The following is a 13,550-nucleotide window of genomic DNA, read 5'->3' as shown; positions in this document are numbered from 1 at the left end:
GGTAAATGCACACATGCATCTTTCTGTTGCTTTACAGCTGCCAAATATAAGCATGTTAATGTTTTATTGATGTTCTATTAAAACAAAATATATATTATAATGCCATTTATACAGTCTACAAGCTATAACTAGTGATTTTGTTACTATAAATCCTTTAAATGGCTGCTGCTTCTTAGATGAGTAAATGTGGGGTTGCCATATCGTGAGATTTCCCCTCGGGCTGTTAGATTATTTACCTAAAGCAAAAACATTTAATTAACAACTTGAGCCCCAATTACTGACCTTTAAAGTTTCCATGTGCAAACTAGGTGACTTCTTAAAATGACAGAACCACCTTTAGTATTTAAAATAATGAATCACAGACACTGGTGATGTATTAATACCAAATACACAAAGTTAATTTCATCCAAAAAGATTTTTCACAAACTGGAAACCCACATTGTTCTAATTAAAAGCTTGTGACTGATCTCTGAAGCGGTACTCAGTGGTTTAAAGAGCGTCTGTCCTTGCAACTTCTGAATGCTGTATGCATTCATATTAGGAACTCAATATGTAGAACCACATCAGTTGGATTACATTTAAATGCATCTTTTAGTTTCTGAAATTTAGTGTGAAAAGGTCGAATTAAAAGCTGCTTTTAGGCCTTTAAGTGCACTTGCAGTTTGCTTATGGACCATTTAGAGAAGATTTCTGAACTTGTATGGAGGGTGTTTTATTCAAAAAGTATATATGCATACTTTCTTAATTTACATTGTGAGATTTACTGATGTTTTGCAAACAGAATTCATGCATTAAGTAAGCAAAGAGATGTATATTTCCCTCTGAAAGAAAGAAAATCTTACAGTAATATCTCATCATCCTCTTTAATAAGTAATTTGTCACCTTCCTGTGACTTAGGAAAAGTCATTTTCAAGCTTTAATTCATATGGTTACCATGCTGATTGTTCATTTATACTACTTCAAAATACTTCAGTTTGACACTGATGAATGAGCAAAAGCTGTTATAAAAAATGAAGTTAGCTTTGGTGGACTTGAAGAGAAGAGAAGAGAAGAGAAGAGAAGAGAAGACTCAGGGTTTCTTATTAAGAAGTTAGAAAGCCGACTCTGCAGACTCCAAAGAAAGGAGAAACTGTGACACAGCAGACCTGTGTGACTCGCTGCTAATGAGGCGGCTGCTGGTCTGGCTCTGGTTATAAATATGAATCATGGCACTGGGCCCTTGTCTCTAAGGGGCCACCACTGAGGGGGAAAAAAGGGAAATGATTTATTGGAATAGAGGCAAAGATCAAGAAAGGGAGGGTGTGAGAAAGTTTTAAGGAGAGATCAAAGTGATGTTTCATGTTTTTTTTTTTAAATCAGACACCGAGGAGGAGATATCTTTATTTCTATAAGTGTGATTCATAATGCTCAACAGTGATTCATACATAGTAAAATAGGTTGAGCGAACATCAAAGCTGACTAATTCAAAGCAACAGATGAGAGAGTGAATCACTCAGAGCTGCAGCTTATTAAGTCTGGCTTATAAAGAACCTTCTTCACAAAGTTCATTCGCAAGTTTCAAGTTTGTTTTCGTGAAACACTGTCCTCAACTTCAACAAAAGCCTGCTGTGTTGCTGCTTGGCATGGAGCTTTTCTGAGCAGCTTGTGTGGCAGCTGAAACGTCTACGCTGCCTTGTTGACTGCAGACACTGATTAACTTACACCGTTTAGCTGTTCCGCCTGCCACACACACACAGGAAGAAAACATGCAAACACACACATATCCAGGGCCTCACATACACACATAGTGAATACCAGACACACACATGTATAATGAGAAGCTGCAGAGGGGGGGGGTTGGCTTGTGGCTGGTACTGAGGTGACAGCCATGGTAATTTCCTGTGGCAGATCTCTGCCAGTGAATGGTGATGTGGAGGAAAACGCTTCATCAGAGCTCCAGTCGTGCACAAAGATCTGCGAAACAAACGCAGTTGAGAACCAAAAAGGAGATATGCAATAAAATATTGTGTGGAAACATGGAGAGACAATCATGTGTTTCTATTAAATTGCCACTAATTGATTGGAAACACTTTTTGGGTTCTGCTAGTGGAAAGAAAAAGGTTTGTTGCTGCCACCTGCTGGACATTTTGTGGAGGTGACAGCAGTTCACTACCTCCCTCTCCCTCTTATTTACAGTGTGGAAAAAAGCCTACATGAGCACAGTTAGTGTTGTTTTATCAAGAACAACAAGATAACCCGATAAAAAGTCGTATTTTTTATCAAGAGCACAATAATTCTCATTCAGAAAAGTCTTTAAAGAGACTTTTACGCACGAATTTAAATATTTTTGAACCATTTTAAAGTCCTTTTTATGTCTGTTTTCAGTTTAATTTCAGTTTTCAGCATCTTTTAAAATAAAATACTTCATATCTGTCATATATCCAGCTGCGTAAAACGCTTCAACATGCGCATTGAGTGACAACATGAGGTCGGGCTCTCCTGCAAAGTTGTCCAGCGGGTGTAAAGTTACGAGCGACCAGGACACACCTCTAGAGGGAGTTCCCGGGGAGGTGGAAACAAGGAGCGGATCATTTCTCCTGCACAAAGTCAGGAGCACTTTCACTTGGAGTGAGCGGTCATCTGGGCCTGCGGCTGTGCGTCTTGTCCCGCAGCAGTAGCCGCCGTGTGCCCACGAGAGGAAGAATGCCCGGGATGGGCAACTCTTTACGCGCGGCTGCCCTCCTGGCTTTCGTGGTTCTCTCCATTCTGGTGTCACTTCTGATTAGCAGCGTGCAGCAGTTTGGCGCGACAGGATCGCACTTTTCAAAGGCAACTCTTCCCGGTGATGAGGAGAAGCTGGCGTCGCTCCGCGGGGCGTTGATTTACCAGCTCAACGAGAGGAGGAAAGAAATTATTCCGCTGCTTTTACCTGAGGACGGCGATGAAAACGGACTGTCGGAGGAAGCTCGACATTCTTCCCAAGCGCAAGACCCGATTTTGGATTACAATCTGTGGAATGAGATCACACTTGGCTCCAGGAAAGCGCATCTGGATGAAATGGGTTGTGATTCTCTGGTGGGCATGCAGGCGGTGGAGATCCTCGGGTCTGGATACACCAAGCTGGTTGTCAAAGTGAATCTGGCTGGAGGTCAGCCTGTGGCGTTGAAACTCGTCAACGAGCAGGGCATCGACATGGGCAAGTGTTTGGAGGATTTCAAAGACCCCCAAGGCTGCCGTGAGCTCGTTTCTTCCAAGCTGCAGAAAGAAATAGTTCTGTTGCAACGACTGAAGCATCCAAATGTCATAAAGGTGAAGCCTCCTCTATGTCTGTCTTAACATTGTGCATTAAAAAAAATTATCCACTAAAAATGCAAAGTTACAGTCCAAATGCTAAGGCAGCATTATAATCAGCATACTTCCTTGTATATTTGTTTAACTTCATGATTATATGGGGCATTGAGGAGGTGCTCAGCCAACTTTTAAACTCTGGAACTGCTGCAGTTTATTATTAAGACTTTCCATAATCCATGTACCACTGCTCACATTTTCCTTTGTCTCACACACAGTGCACTGGATGAAAGGTTTCATTAGCTCTGCGGGGCCTTCCCATGTAATTAAATTAAAATCACTGACCCTGCTCTGACCTTTGGGTCCAGTTTGGCAAGAGCAGACAATGTGCCTCTGTCCTCTCTACTATCCCTGGTTGCATCTGAACCCCCTGCACTTATTCGCTCAAGCTGTTTAAGCCCAATCTAGAGCTAGTTTTAGCTAAACCGATGGGCTTCTTTTTCAAATCCAAGCAGTTATGTTCCACAAACGCAGAGTACAATCTTACAGCAGGCTAAAATGTGATTTTACTGTCTCAAGGCGAGGTTGGCAGAACACCATGTCCTACTATTTACCCCTGTGCTGCGCTGAACTTTTACTAGCTTTAGCCTGATTTTTTTTTAAAATTTTTTTGCAGAATTAAAATGCAAAATCAAACAGTAGCAGTGGCCTTTTTTAAGACTGTCTCCAGTTTACTGTGACTAACCGCAGTTATTTTCCACTCTGCAGCTCAAGGGCCACTGTGCAGGAGGCCAAGGAGGAAGAGAAGGAGGAGGAGGAGGAGGAGAGGGAGGAAGAGTCACAGTCATTCTTGAGCAAGGGAATCCTCTCCAGATGATCCAGCTGCTGCAGAGCCCCTGGGAGGACAGATTCAGGGTAAGCAGCCCCTCAGCTGTCGATACGCACGCTCTGTCATTTATCTCTGACACCGCTCGGCACTCTGGGAGGCTGTGAGTGTTTCTCTCACGCACATATTGTTTGGGGGAGCAAGTGCGAGCCATTGCTCTTGTTGACAGAAGAGATGAAGGTTGAAAGACGAGGGAGGCGGACATTTGAAACTCCTGGAGGTCTGACATCTGTCCCTCAGAGTATTTGATCAGGCAGGGGTTGGAATGGAGATGGGTCCTGGAGTTAATCCACTGCTGGCTGGGAATGTCATCTCATCCCCAACACACACACATACACACACACTCTCAACCCCCATCACAGGTATGCTCATAGTGGGAGTCAACAGAGGCTGAATTTACACTCCAGAGATCCACAATATGTGTGTGTGTGTGTGTGTGTGTTCATGCATGGATGTGTTTGAAAGGGAGAATGGCTGGGAGGGGTAAGAATGTCTGAGTTTGCATGTTTTGTTTTTGGATTAGTAAAAGAAACCCGGCATTCTGGAGTATCATCTCAACTATGGGCCTCATTTCGCTGCATCACCCAAATAGGCGTTCATAATACCCCCTTCGAGCAGCTCGGCCTCTTTCAGCTACATTGCATCTGTGCAGCGTACAGTAATCCCGGGGTGTTTGGTTTCACCCAGCCCTGTTTTTACAGTGCTCCGATCCCAACCAAGTGACGTCCGAGAGACTCGGGGCATTACCTAACACTGCAGCTATGTTTGTAGTGTGACAGAAGCATTTCATGCTCTGTCAGCGCGTGGCTAATGCCTTTATTTTGCCTTTGGTAGCCTACTTATTTTCTCTTTCAGTTTTTATTATAGGGTTTAAAGAGTGCTATAAAAACAGGCGCAGGAAATGGCTTGCAAATGTGGTTGGTGAAATGTCTTAAAACCAAATGCTTTTGTGAGCCTGAAGGTTTTTTATATTTAGTTGTTTTTTGCTATAAAATGAGACTTAATTACATCGTCCGATGTGTCGTATTTTCAGGGAAAAAAAACAAGGCAATTTTTAGCTTGAATACTAAGATTTTTGAGGGTGTGCTAACATTAAAAAAAGGATTTTAAATCAAAAAGTGAAAGGAGGCATATTATCCTTTATTTTCTGGTAAAACACAAAAGCTGAACTTTGCAGCTACAGGCAATGACAGATTTCTTTTTTTTCAAGACTGAATTTTTTTTGAAGCAGTTTTTTTAATGAATGAAACTGTTATGCTGAGTAAAAATAAACCAGCAGCAATTTTGATAATTCACGATCCTTAAAAGTAATTTTGTAAGCAAACATCTTGTAAAAAGTACTTTCAGTTTCTACCATGAGATTTTTTTTTGTCTTCTTGGGTACAAAGTTTAATAGTTTTTAGATTCTGCACCTTAAGTTATGACAAAACAAACAAAGTTATGACAAAACAAACACCCAAATATGTCAATTTAGGCTTTAGGATATCATGATTGGTATTTAATTTATTGATGGATCATATACTTAAATGGGTTGTCAATTTAAATGCTAATGAAAATAATGATAGGTTGCAGCCCAATTTAATCTGTAGAATATATTGGAAACTATTAAATGTAAAAAATAACAAATGCCTTGTCTTACAATTGAAAAGAAAGCAAGCTGAGTATGCACCAAAATTTATGGGTTCTTGTGTGGTGCATGATCCACCTCTCCGTTAAATTTCATGAAATTGAGCTTTGTAGCTTTTAACTTCAACGAACAGCACAGAAAACATAGATCTAACTTTGTCCTGGAAACATTCATAGTAACAGACTACAGGCTTAATGATCTGTCAGCTGCTGTTTGACCAACATAATGCATAAAATATTCATATTCTCATGCCACTGAGCTGAATTTAGTGGTTTTTTTAATCTTTGCTTTATACATTTTTCAATTATTTTAGTTATTTAAAATGTTGCAGATACATCTTTGTTGACTGATTGATAGATTGTGGCGATCCTTCCAGCATTTTTGGAGCTACCAGCACATTATGTTTCACCGTGACTGTGTTTCTGTCATCCGTCCAGCTGATCAAGTTTTGACATGTCTGATCTCCAGGTGTGTCTGGACCTGGTCAGGCTCCTCCACTTCCTGTCCCAGTCTCCTCTGGGCTCCGTGGCCCTGCTGGACTTCCAGCCCCGGCAGTTTGTCACGGTGTCCGGCGAGCTGAAGCTCACAGACCTGGACGATGCCAGCGCCGAGGAAACCGCCTGCCAGAGCGACACGGACTGCACTCTCGAGTTTCCACACAGAAACTTCACCCTGCCCTGCTCGGCTCGGGGGGTGTGTGAGGGCCTGAATGAGAAGAGGAACATTTACAATGCCTACAGGTACAAAAAAAAAGTGACAGTTTTACTGCATGACAGATGTGTGATGGAGCAGCAGCTTCATAGATAACTGCTTAAATATAGGCCAGGCTGACACTTAAATGGTTAGAGATAGGATGTGCAGCTGGAAATTTTCACTTTGGTAGAGGAAAGTGTGATGAATGCATTGTTAGTTTCAGCGGAGAAGGGGAGTGTTTTCCACTTTTTAAAACGTGGGCTCAGATTTTTTGACAGCTTTATGGACTGTTTGTTTTAACACCCGCGTGAGACGAGTCATGTTCTGTGGGAACTATGTGACAAGACTTGTCCGTCTTTCTGTCTGTCTGAATGAGTTGTCTCTGCCTGGCCCCAGGTATTTTTTCACCTACCTGCTGCCTCACCAGGCCCCGCCCGGCCTCACACACCTGGTAGACCACATCATGAACTCCACAGGTGAGGACGAGAGTCGTCTTGACATGATGGGATGTTAAGTGTTGAAGATCAGAAAGCAAATCATTCCATTATGGGAATCGTGTAATGACATGCCTCCGTCTAAGTGCTTCATTTACTTAGCTCGACAAGATACTTCATGACATGTAACACGGTAATGAGTACAAGTAGTTATGCAGTGAGATCACACGACCCAGGTTAGACAGTAGAGAGCAAACAAAAAGAAACACCAAATGGTCCATTTTGGCTGACTTACCTGTAGTCACTTCTATCTTTTATCACACTGAATTCATTTTGTGTGTTCAGGGGAGCTGAAAGCTGACATCAATCAGACGCTGGAGGCCTTTGAACGCATCCTCCTCCTCTACCAATCTGGCCTACACCTGGACAATCTGCCTCCATCAGTAGTCAAAGGTAAGAGCTGGAGGAATGAAGGCTGCTTTAATAAAAAAAAAAAAAAAAAAAAAATACAGTGAGCTTTTTCTTCTTCTTGGAGAGAATGCTCGGCTTTTATTTTTTGGTCCACTCAGAGAGAAAGGCAGACAATCTACACCTCTGTTTTCATTTTGTATCTTGGGGGGAAAAAAAATGAAGGGTGGGGGTTTGCTTCTCCCGTTCGGTCTGTTTTGACAGGTTTATTAGGCAGCTGGAATGAGAGGACAAGACCAACAAAGTGTGATTAATCCTGCATGTCTGTGGCTCAGAAAGCTCAGTTGGCGTTCATTTAAAAAAAACTTGAGTTGGGATTGGCACAAAAGAGTTATTCTTCAGTTCTGTTGCCTTTTAGCTTTTTTTGTAAAACTTATGTAATTTATTAAAGAGGGGGAAAAACTGTATTTAACAGTCTTAGATTGTTGCCTTTCAGCACCGTCGTATTTTTTGCAAACTCCGTGCCCTACTTTTGTATCCTCTCGGTATATAAGCGCTGAAAGTCCTTCACTTTTCTTCTCTCCAACTCCACTCGCTGCCCCCTTCACCCTCCCGCCTTTCCTCTCAGCTGTATGAAATATTAATAACAGAATGACTGGCTGCGTTCCTGCGGTGAGATTTTCCGTCCCCCAGATGCTGGACTGTTTATATAGCAGCACTTTGTGAATTTAATCACAGATTCGGGGTAAAGAGGCCTCGGCGCTGAGGCCGACACCAGGAGGGAATGTTCCAGCTTAACAAGGAGGTGCCAGGAGTCAACTGCTTCTGCTGAGTGTGTGTGTGTGTGTGTGTGTGTGTGATAAGAAATGTGTGTGTGTTTAGCTGAACTAGAGATATTTTTTGAGTGGAAGACAGGCTTTGTATTGCTTTTAGTTAGTTCATTTTAGCTGGCATATTGGGAAGTTACGACTCTCATACATTATTATTAATGCAGCAGTTGGTTTGCTTAATTTATCATATGAATGAGAAAATGGTGAAAAAAACACCAGCAACTTTAAAAATGACAGCTTATTTATGTTTTGTTAGTAGAAGAGACCTTTTTTAAAGTTTCTCCTGGTTGTTTTTACACTATGGATTAAACACAGGAGATATATTTAATGAGCTTTAGAGGTATTAGTTGGCCCATTTTCTTTTAATGTTGTACAAAATCAGGCTTTTAACCCACTAAGTGAACTTTTCCCCTGATGATTATCTTCATACTTATTGGACTGATATTGATCTTCCCATCTAATTCTCACAAAATAGGCAAATTATTCTATTTATCCAAGATATTGGACTGTCACTTTAAATGATTAAATGCAGAAGGAGTGGGAAAAAATCAATGATTGTGCAATTGTATAAATAAAAAAAAAACACATGGACTCATTAACAAAAGAGAGAAAAAAAAAGTAATTGCAGCCAAAGACTGCGCTTTGTAAAAGAAGCCAAATGGAAACGCAGTTCTAAGAAGTCTAATAATCTGCGTCGGTGTGTGCGAGACGCTCATCAAGTCCCAAGTTTTAATTTGAAATTGCTGACAGATGGAGATTCATTGGTACCGTGGACGTAACTTTTCCACAGCTGAGATCATCTGCTGTGTGATGAAGTAAAGATGTCGTTTGTTGCAAAAACACAGCCCGGATCCATTTATGACCTGAACTATATAATATGTGAGATTCAGTGCATTAATATGAAAAGGAAGTCTGTTCTCCCGTTCCTTATCTTAAACACAGAGGCTTTATATTCGTATGTCTTTGTCTCCTCAACAGCTGAGGTCTGCCACCCTTTAGCTCCCCAACAGGCCTCTTTTTTTTTCCCTCCCCTGAGAAGGATCCTCTAAACACTCCTTCTCCTTGTTCCCTTTTCTCAGACCCAGAAGGCAGATCCTCGTGTCTTTTTTCCTCTTAACAATACTCCCCCACACACACACCGCCTCCTGCCATTTAGGAAGGTTAACAGTTTGTAACAGTGTGCCTCCTCCGTACAGGCTCACAGACGAGGCTTTTGTCCATTTCTGGAGTGTGTGTGCTGATGTGTGTGTGCGTGCTTTTCTCTCATGGCTCCTGCTAATGTGTAGCAGATGATTTAAGGTCAGATCCACAAGACATCTGACTGAGGGAGTTATAACGATGAATGTAACGCAAATGTTGGGAAGCTGGAAGGTGAAGTGAAGTGATGTAGTTTTGAGTCTACGGCGGCGCTTTGTCAGAGAAAAGCTCAACCTGGTGCTGAATGGAGTTTTGGACTTAATAGAGTTGTAGAAAGTTCTGGTTTGACATTAACATTTTAAACAAACATGTTGCTGCATTAATGACATCGCTGAGCAGGTGCAAAATAATCATTTTTCAAACAAGACAAACATTTTGTGATTCTAGATTTGGAGTGCATGCTTTCTTTCTCTCAGGTAAATCTATTAAATACTAGAGGGTTGCTTTGTTGATTTTTTTTTTTTTTTAAACTGATAACTGTATTTTGAAACAATTTTCTGGTGTTTCATACACCAAATGATTTATATGTCTAAAGAGAAAATGGCAGATTAACTGCTAAATTCAAATGATCATTAGTTGCAGGTAAATTTGTTCCAAAAACTGGCAGCAGAAAGAAAGTGTAAATGTTCATGTTTTGGCACCATGTGAATATGTATGCATGTTTTGGATTTTTTTAATACATTTTCAATTTTTTTCCTATTTTCGCTGTTGGGTGGGGTAAAACTACTAAATGCAGTATTCTATATATACACATTTTAATACAACACAGTAGTTTATATGACTGCATTTCTTTTTTTATCATAAGAACAAACCGTTTCGTTTTTGAAAAATTTGCACAAAAACCGGATAAATGGTTGTATTTATATAGCGCTTTTATCCGAAGCGCTTTACATGATACGTCACATTCACCCATTCACACACACATTCACACACTGATGGCGGAAGCTGCCATGCAAGGCGCTAACCACGACCCACCAGGATAATATCATACTCCACAGTATACTATATATGTTTGTACCCTTAAATCCGTCACCCACAGCCGCCTTAGGAAATCCTTTGATTCGGTCGGAGCTTTGCAGTTGCATCGTATCTTTGCTTTCAACCTGTTTTCTTTGTAGTTGGTCTTATCTGTATTCTCTTCTTTCAGCGACGCTCTGTATTAGTTTTCCCCGCCGGGATCATTAAACTTTCATCTTACCCTCAGAGAGCGCTTCCAATTCTTTCAGTAGGCTCCTTTATTGAAGTGGCTTCTCCTCTTCTGTGGTTAGATTACACTGTGATGCGAGGTATGGGCACCTCTGGGAACGTGGAGTACCGCTGCTGGCCGTCCTACAGCCAGCAGGGCTGTGTGCTGTCGGTCCACTGCGCCAAGGAGGCGGCGTACATCTGTAACTCCCATTCTCAGTGCAACAGCTTCACTTTGACGGGACAGAAGACGTGGACAGGTGAGTGAATCGTACAATATACTCCTCTGCTGGTGTCTGATCTGAGATGTTTCATGTCAAGGTCCTCGGCCCTGTCTGTACTTTGTCATCTCACTCTAGTTTGAATAAAACATGAAATAGGCATTAATCTGACCTTTAAATAGACTTTAACATGTAGAATTCCCCAGCTGCCACATGACTGACACTGCAGAGTGATCATAATCAGAGGCTACTCATTTAAACCTTTGAAGCTTTTTAAAGTCAACATATACACAGATGTTGAGGACATCAAGTCAGGACATGTTGCTTTATAGATGTTGCCACCATTTTTAACAGGCCTAATTGTATTTTGTTTCATTTTGTGCTCTGCAGGTCGTCTCCTTGCCTCCTTCCGGAGCAGCTTCAGTCACCTGGTGCCTGATGGGACGTCAGAGGTGTATGTGAAGAAAACCAAAGCTCTTGAAACTCCCCCAGTGTGACCTACAGAGCAAATGAAGCAGCCACATCACAGTCGAGCTGAAGTCGAGAGTTGACCTGCAGCCAAGCGATGTGGAAGTAAAGCAAAGTTTTGCGCTTAAGAAACAAAAAACTGCGTCCTCCTCCTCGCGAACATGTCGATCGCAGCTCGGCTCTGTGAAGCAGCGTTGGAGACCGAGCTGACGAGGAGGTGTTTGAAGTGAGCAAGTGAATGTGATGTATTTATAGGGCTTCTGCTCAGTGACTGTTTGATCTGCCTGCCAGCTCGCTGCCTCTGCCAGCTACTATTTAAAGGGATTTCCCTTCAGGTACAATTAAGGAGGGAGAGCCTTGTGCCCTCAACGTGCCTTTTTTTTCTACCTTCCCTTTATTTGCCATGTGTGTTGGCTTTCGTTGTGAGGCCGGGTCCCCGTAGTCAGATGGTTTTTTTTCTTCTTTAAACCAAAGAGGTAATAAGAACAGCCGCTGCAGCTCGGCGTTTGAAGCCTGAGGACGAGAAAGGAAAACAAGCTCTTATGCAAATACACTTTGATGTTAATGCGCTGAGGTTGTGGCTGTTTTTTCAGGGTTCTCTGGCTTTGCTGCGCTGCGGTGTGAGACGGTAACAACCATATAAGCATTTACACATCAACAATGAGCAGAGATGATTAGAACCATTCCAGAGTAGTCTGTTTTACATACTTTTGTAAACATACTTATAGTTTTTAGTTCCTAAATATTTATGTGATCAAATGAAATGTAATTGCTCTTACATGTTTGTGCATTACAGCTTACATGCACCTTGTGGGTGAAACTTTTATTTTCAATGAAAAATTATTCACTTCAGTGTTTTTTTTTATACTTCACTTGTTGTACCTGTACAGTCTTTTGCAATTTGTACTTATATAAATGTTTTGTTTCTACTTTTTGCATTTGTAGTCGTTCTTACTGTATTAAGTGCAACTACAGCTAACAGCCTGTTTATTTCTCATTAGCACCTTCGTGTGTGTTGCAGTGGAGGAGGGGAAACTTGCATGTGTATGCTGGCCTGGTTTTCTGTGTGTGTTTAAGTCCTTATCTGGTCCCACATCTACAATCTATACCCATCTGAATGGCTGAGACTGGGAAACCTAAGGAGCTCCGCAGAGTTTGCACAATGCCATAGGAATGCATTCAAATGCACCGTCATGCTGAGCTCATTATGAGCCTTAATTAATACATGTAAATTAGCTTACTCACTTCTCGTGATGACAGAGGGGGCATTACTGCGAGACAAAGGAAGCCATCAGGACAATCAGAGCTCAACCTGAGGTTTGCACACGAATGGGCTCCCATCTGTGGCGGCCAGGAGCAACCTGGTGAGGCTGAGATAAGGGCAGGTCTGCAGGGTGGCAGGCTGAAGGATTTAGAAATGTAAAGATTCAGCAGCCACAGAGTTTACAGCAAGAGGAAAAAGGGAAATACCCATGATGTCATAATGCAAGCCAGAGAAAAGCTTATTCTACGTTCCCTGTTTCTGTTAAAAAGGACCATAGCTAATAATCTATGCACATTTTTAGTTAAAAGGATCAAGAATTCAATGCTGCGTCTCAGTAGAGCCATGCAAGGCAGTTTCAAACACAACCTTCATTTTAACGCCGACTGAAAAACAAGAATACCAAAACCAGATACGGCAAATTCCAGATATCTCTGTGGTGAGTCCTTTACCATTCAGCCATACCACCACCACTGACTTGAAAGAGCATGTCCCTGCCTACAAATTACACTTTTATGGCAGAGGCAGCAGGGAGGCCTCCGCGTTCTCTTTTCCTTATGTTGGCCCCTTGTTGTCTGGACAAAGCTGGCTGATTAGAGTCTTGATTATACAGATAAGGAGTCTGACTCAGATTATAGATAGGGCCAAACCAACTCACTAGATCAAGACAGCTGGACTGACTAGAAGGACTGGTTGCATGGTGGAGAAAAAATCCCCAGACAATGGCCTGAACAATAATAATCAAGTTTTGATTTGCTGAGAAAGAGTCCTCACTTTTGTATGGTGGGAATGATGTTATCACAAGCAGCCACTTAGCTTTAGCCACTTAGCTTTAGCTTAGCTTACTTTTTTGTCCCAAAGACCAGGAAGGTCTCATTGGTTCTATAAAGTTATACAGTTTAAGTACAGTTTGGGGGAAAGTGTTTATTCATTCTCTTGTCATTGGTTAGATGAGACAATTAATTCCACATTCATATAGTATCTGGTGAATACATAGTACCAACAAAAAATAGTCATTCATTTGCACGCTTTATTGATTTTTAACATTCAAGCATTGTCTGTTTATTTTATTG

General features: G+C 41.6%; 1 protein-coding gene across 1 annotated transcript; it reads left to right on the top strand.

Moving 5' to 3' along the window:
- The first annotated feature begins 2,097 nt into the window (after nucleotides 1–2,097).
- pkdccb (protein kinase domain containing, cytoplasmic b) lies at nucleotides 2,098–12,145 on the top strand. Its single transcript, XM_022221551.2, has 7 exons — nucleotides 2,098–3,288; nucleotides 4,036–4,182; nucleotides 6,249–6,520; nucleotides 6,870–6,949; nucleotides 7,253–7,360; nucleotides 10,611–10,787; nucleotides 11,139–12,145. The coding sequence occupies exons 1-7, from the start codon at nucleotides 2,683–2,685 to the stop codon at nucleotides 11,243–11,245; spliced, it is 1,497 nt and encodes a 498-aa protein (XP_022077243.1). The 5' UTR covers nucleotides 2,098–2,682; the 3' UTR covers nucleotides 11,246–12,145.
- The last annotated feature ends 1,405 nt before the right edge of the window (nucleotides 12,146–13,550 follow it).

This window comes from Acanthochromis polyacanthus, chromosome 1 (assembly GCF_021347895.1).
Source record: "Acanthochromis polyacanthus isolate Apoly-LR-REF ecotype Palm Island chromosome 1, KAUST_Apoly_ChrSc, whole genome shotgun sequence".
NCBI classification, from domain to species: domain Eukaryota; kingdom Metazoa; phylum Chordata; class Actinopteri; family Pomacentridae; genus Acanthochromis; species Acanthochromis polyacanthus.
This window is presented reverse-complemented; position numbering and strand designations above follow the sequence as displayed.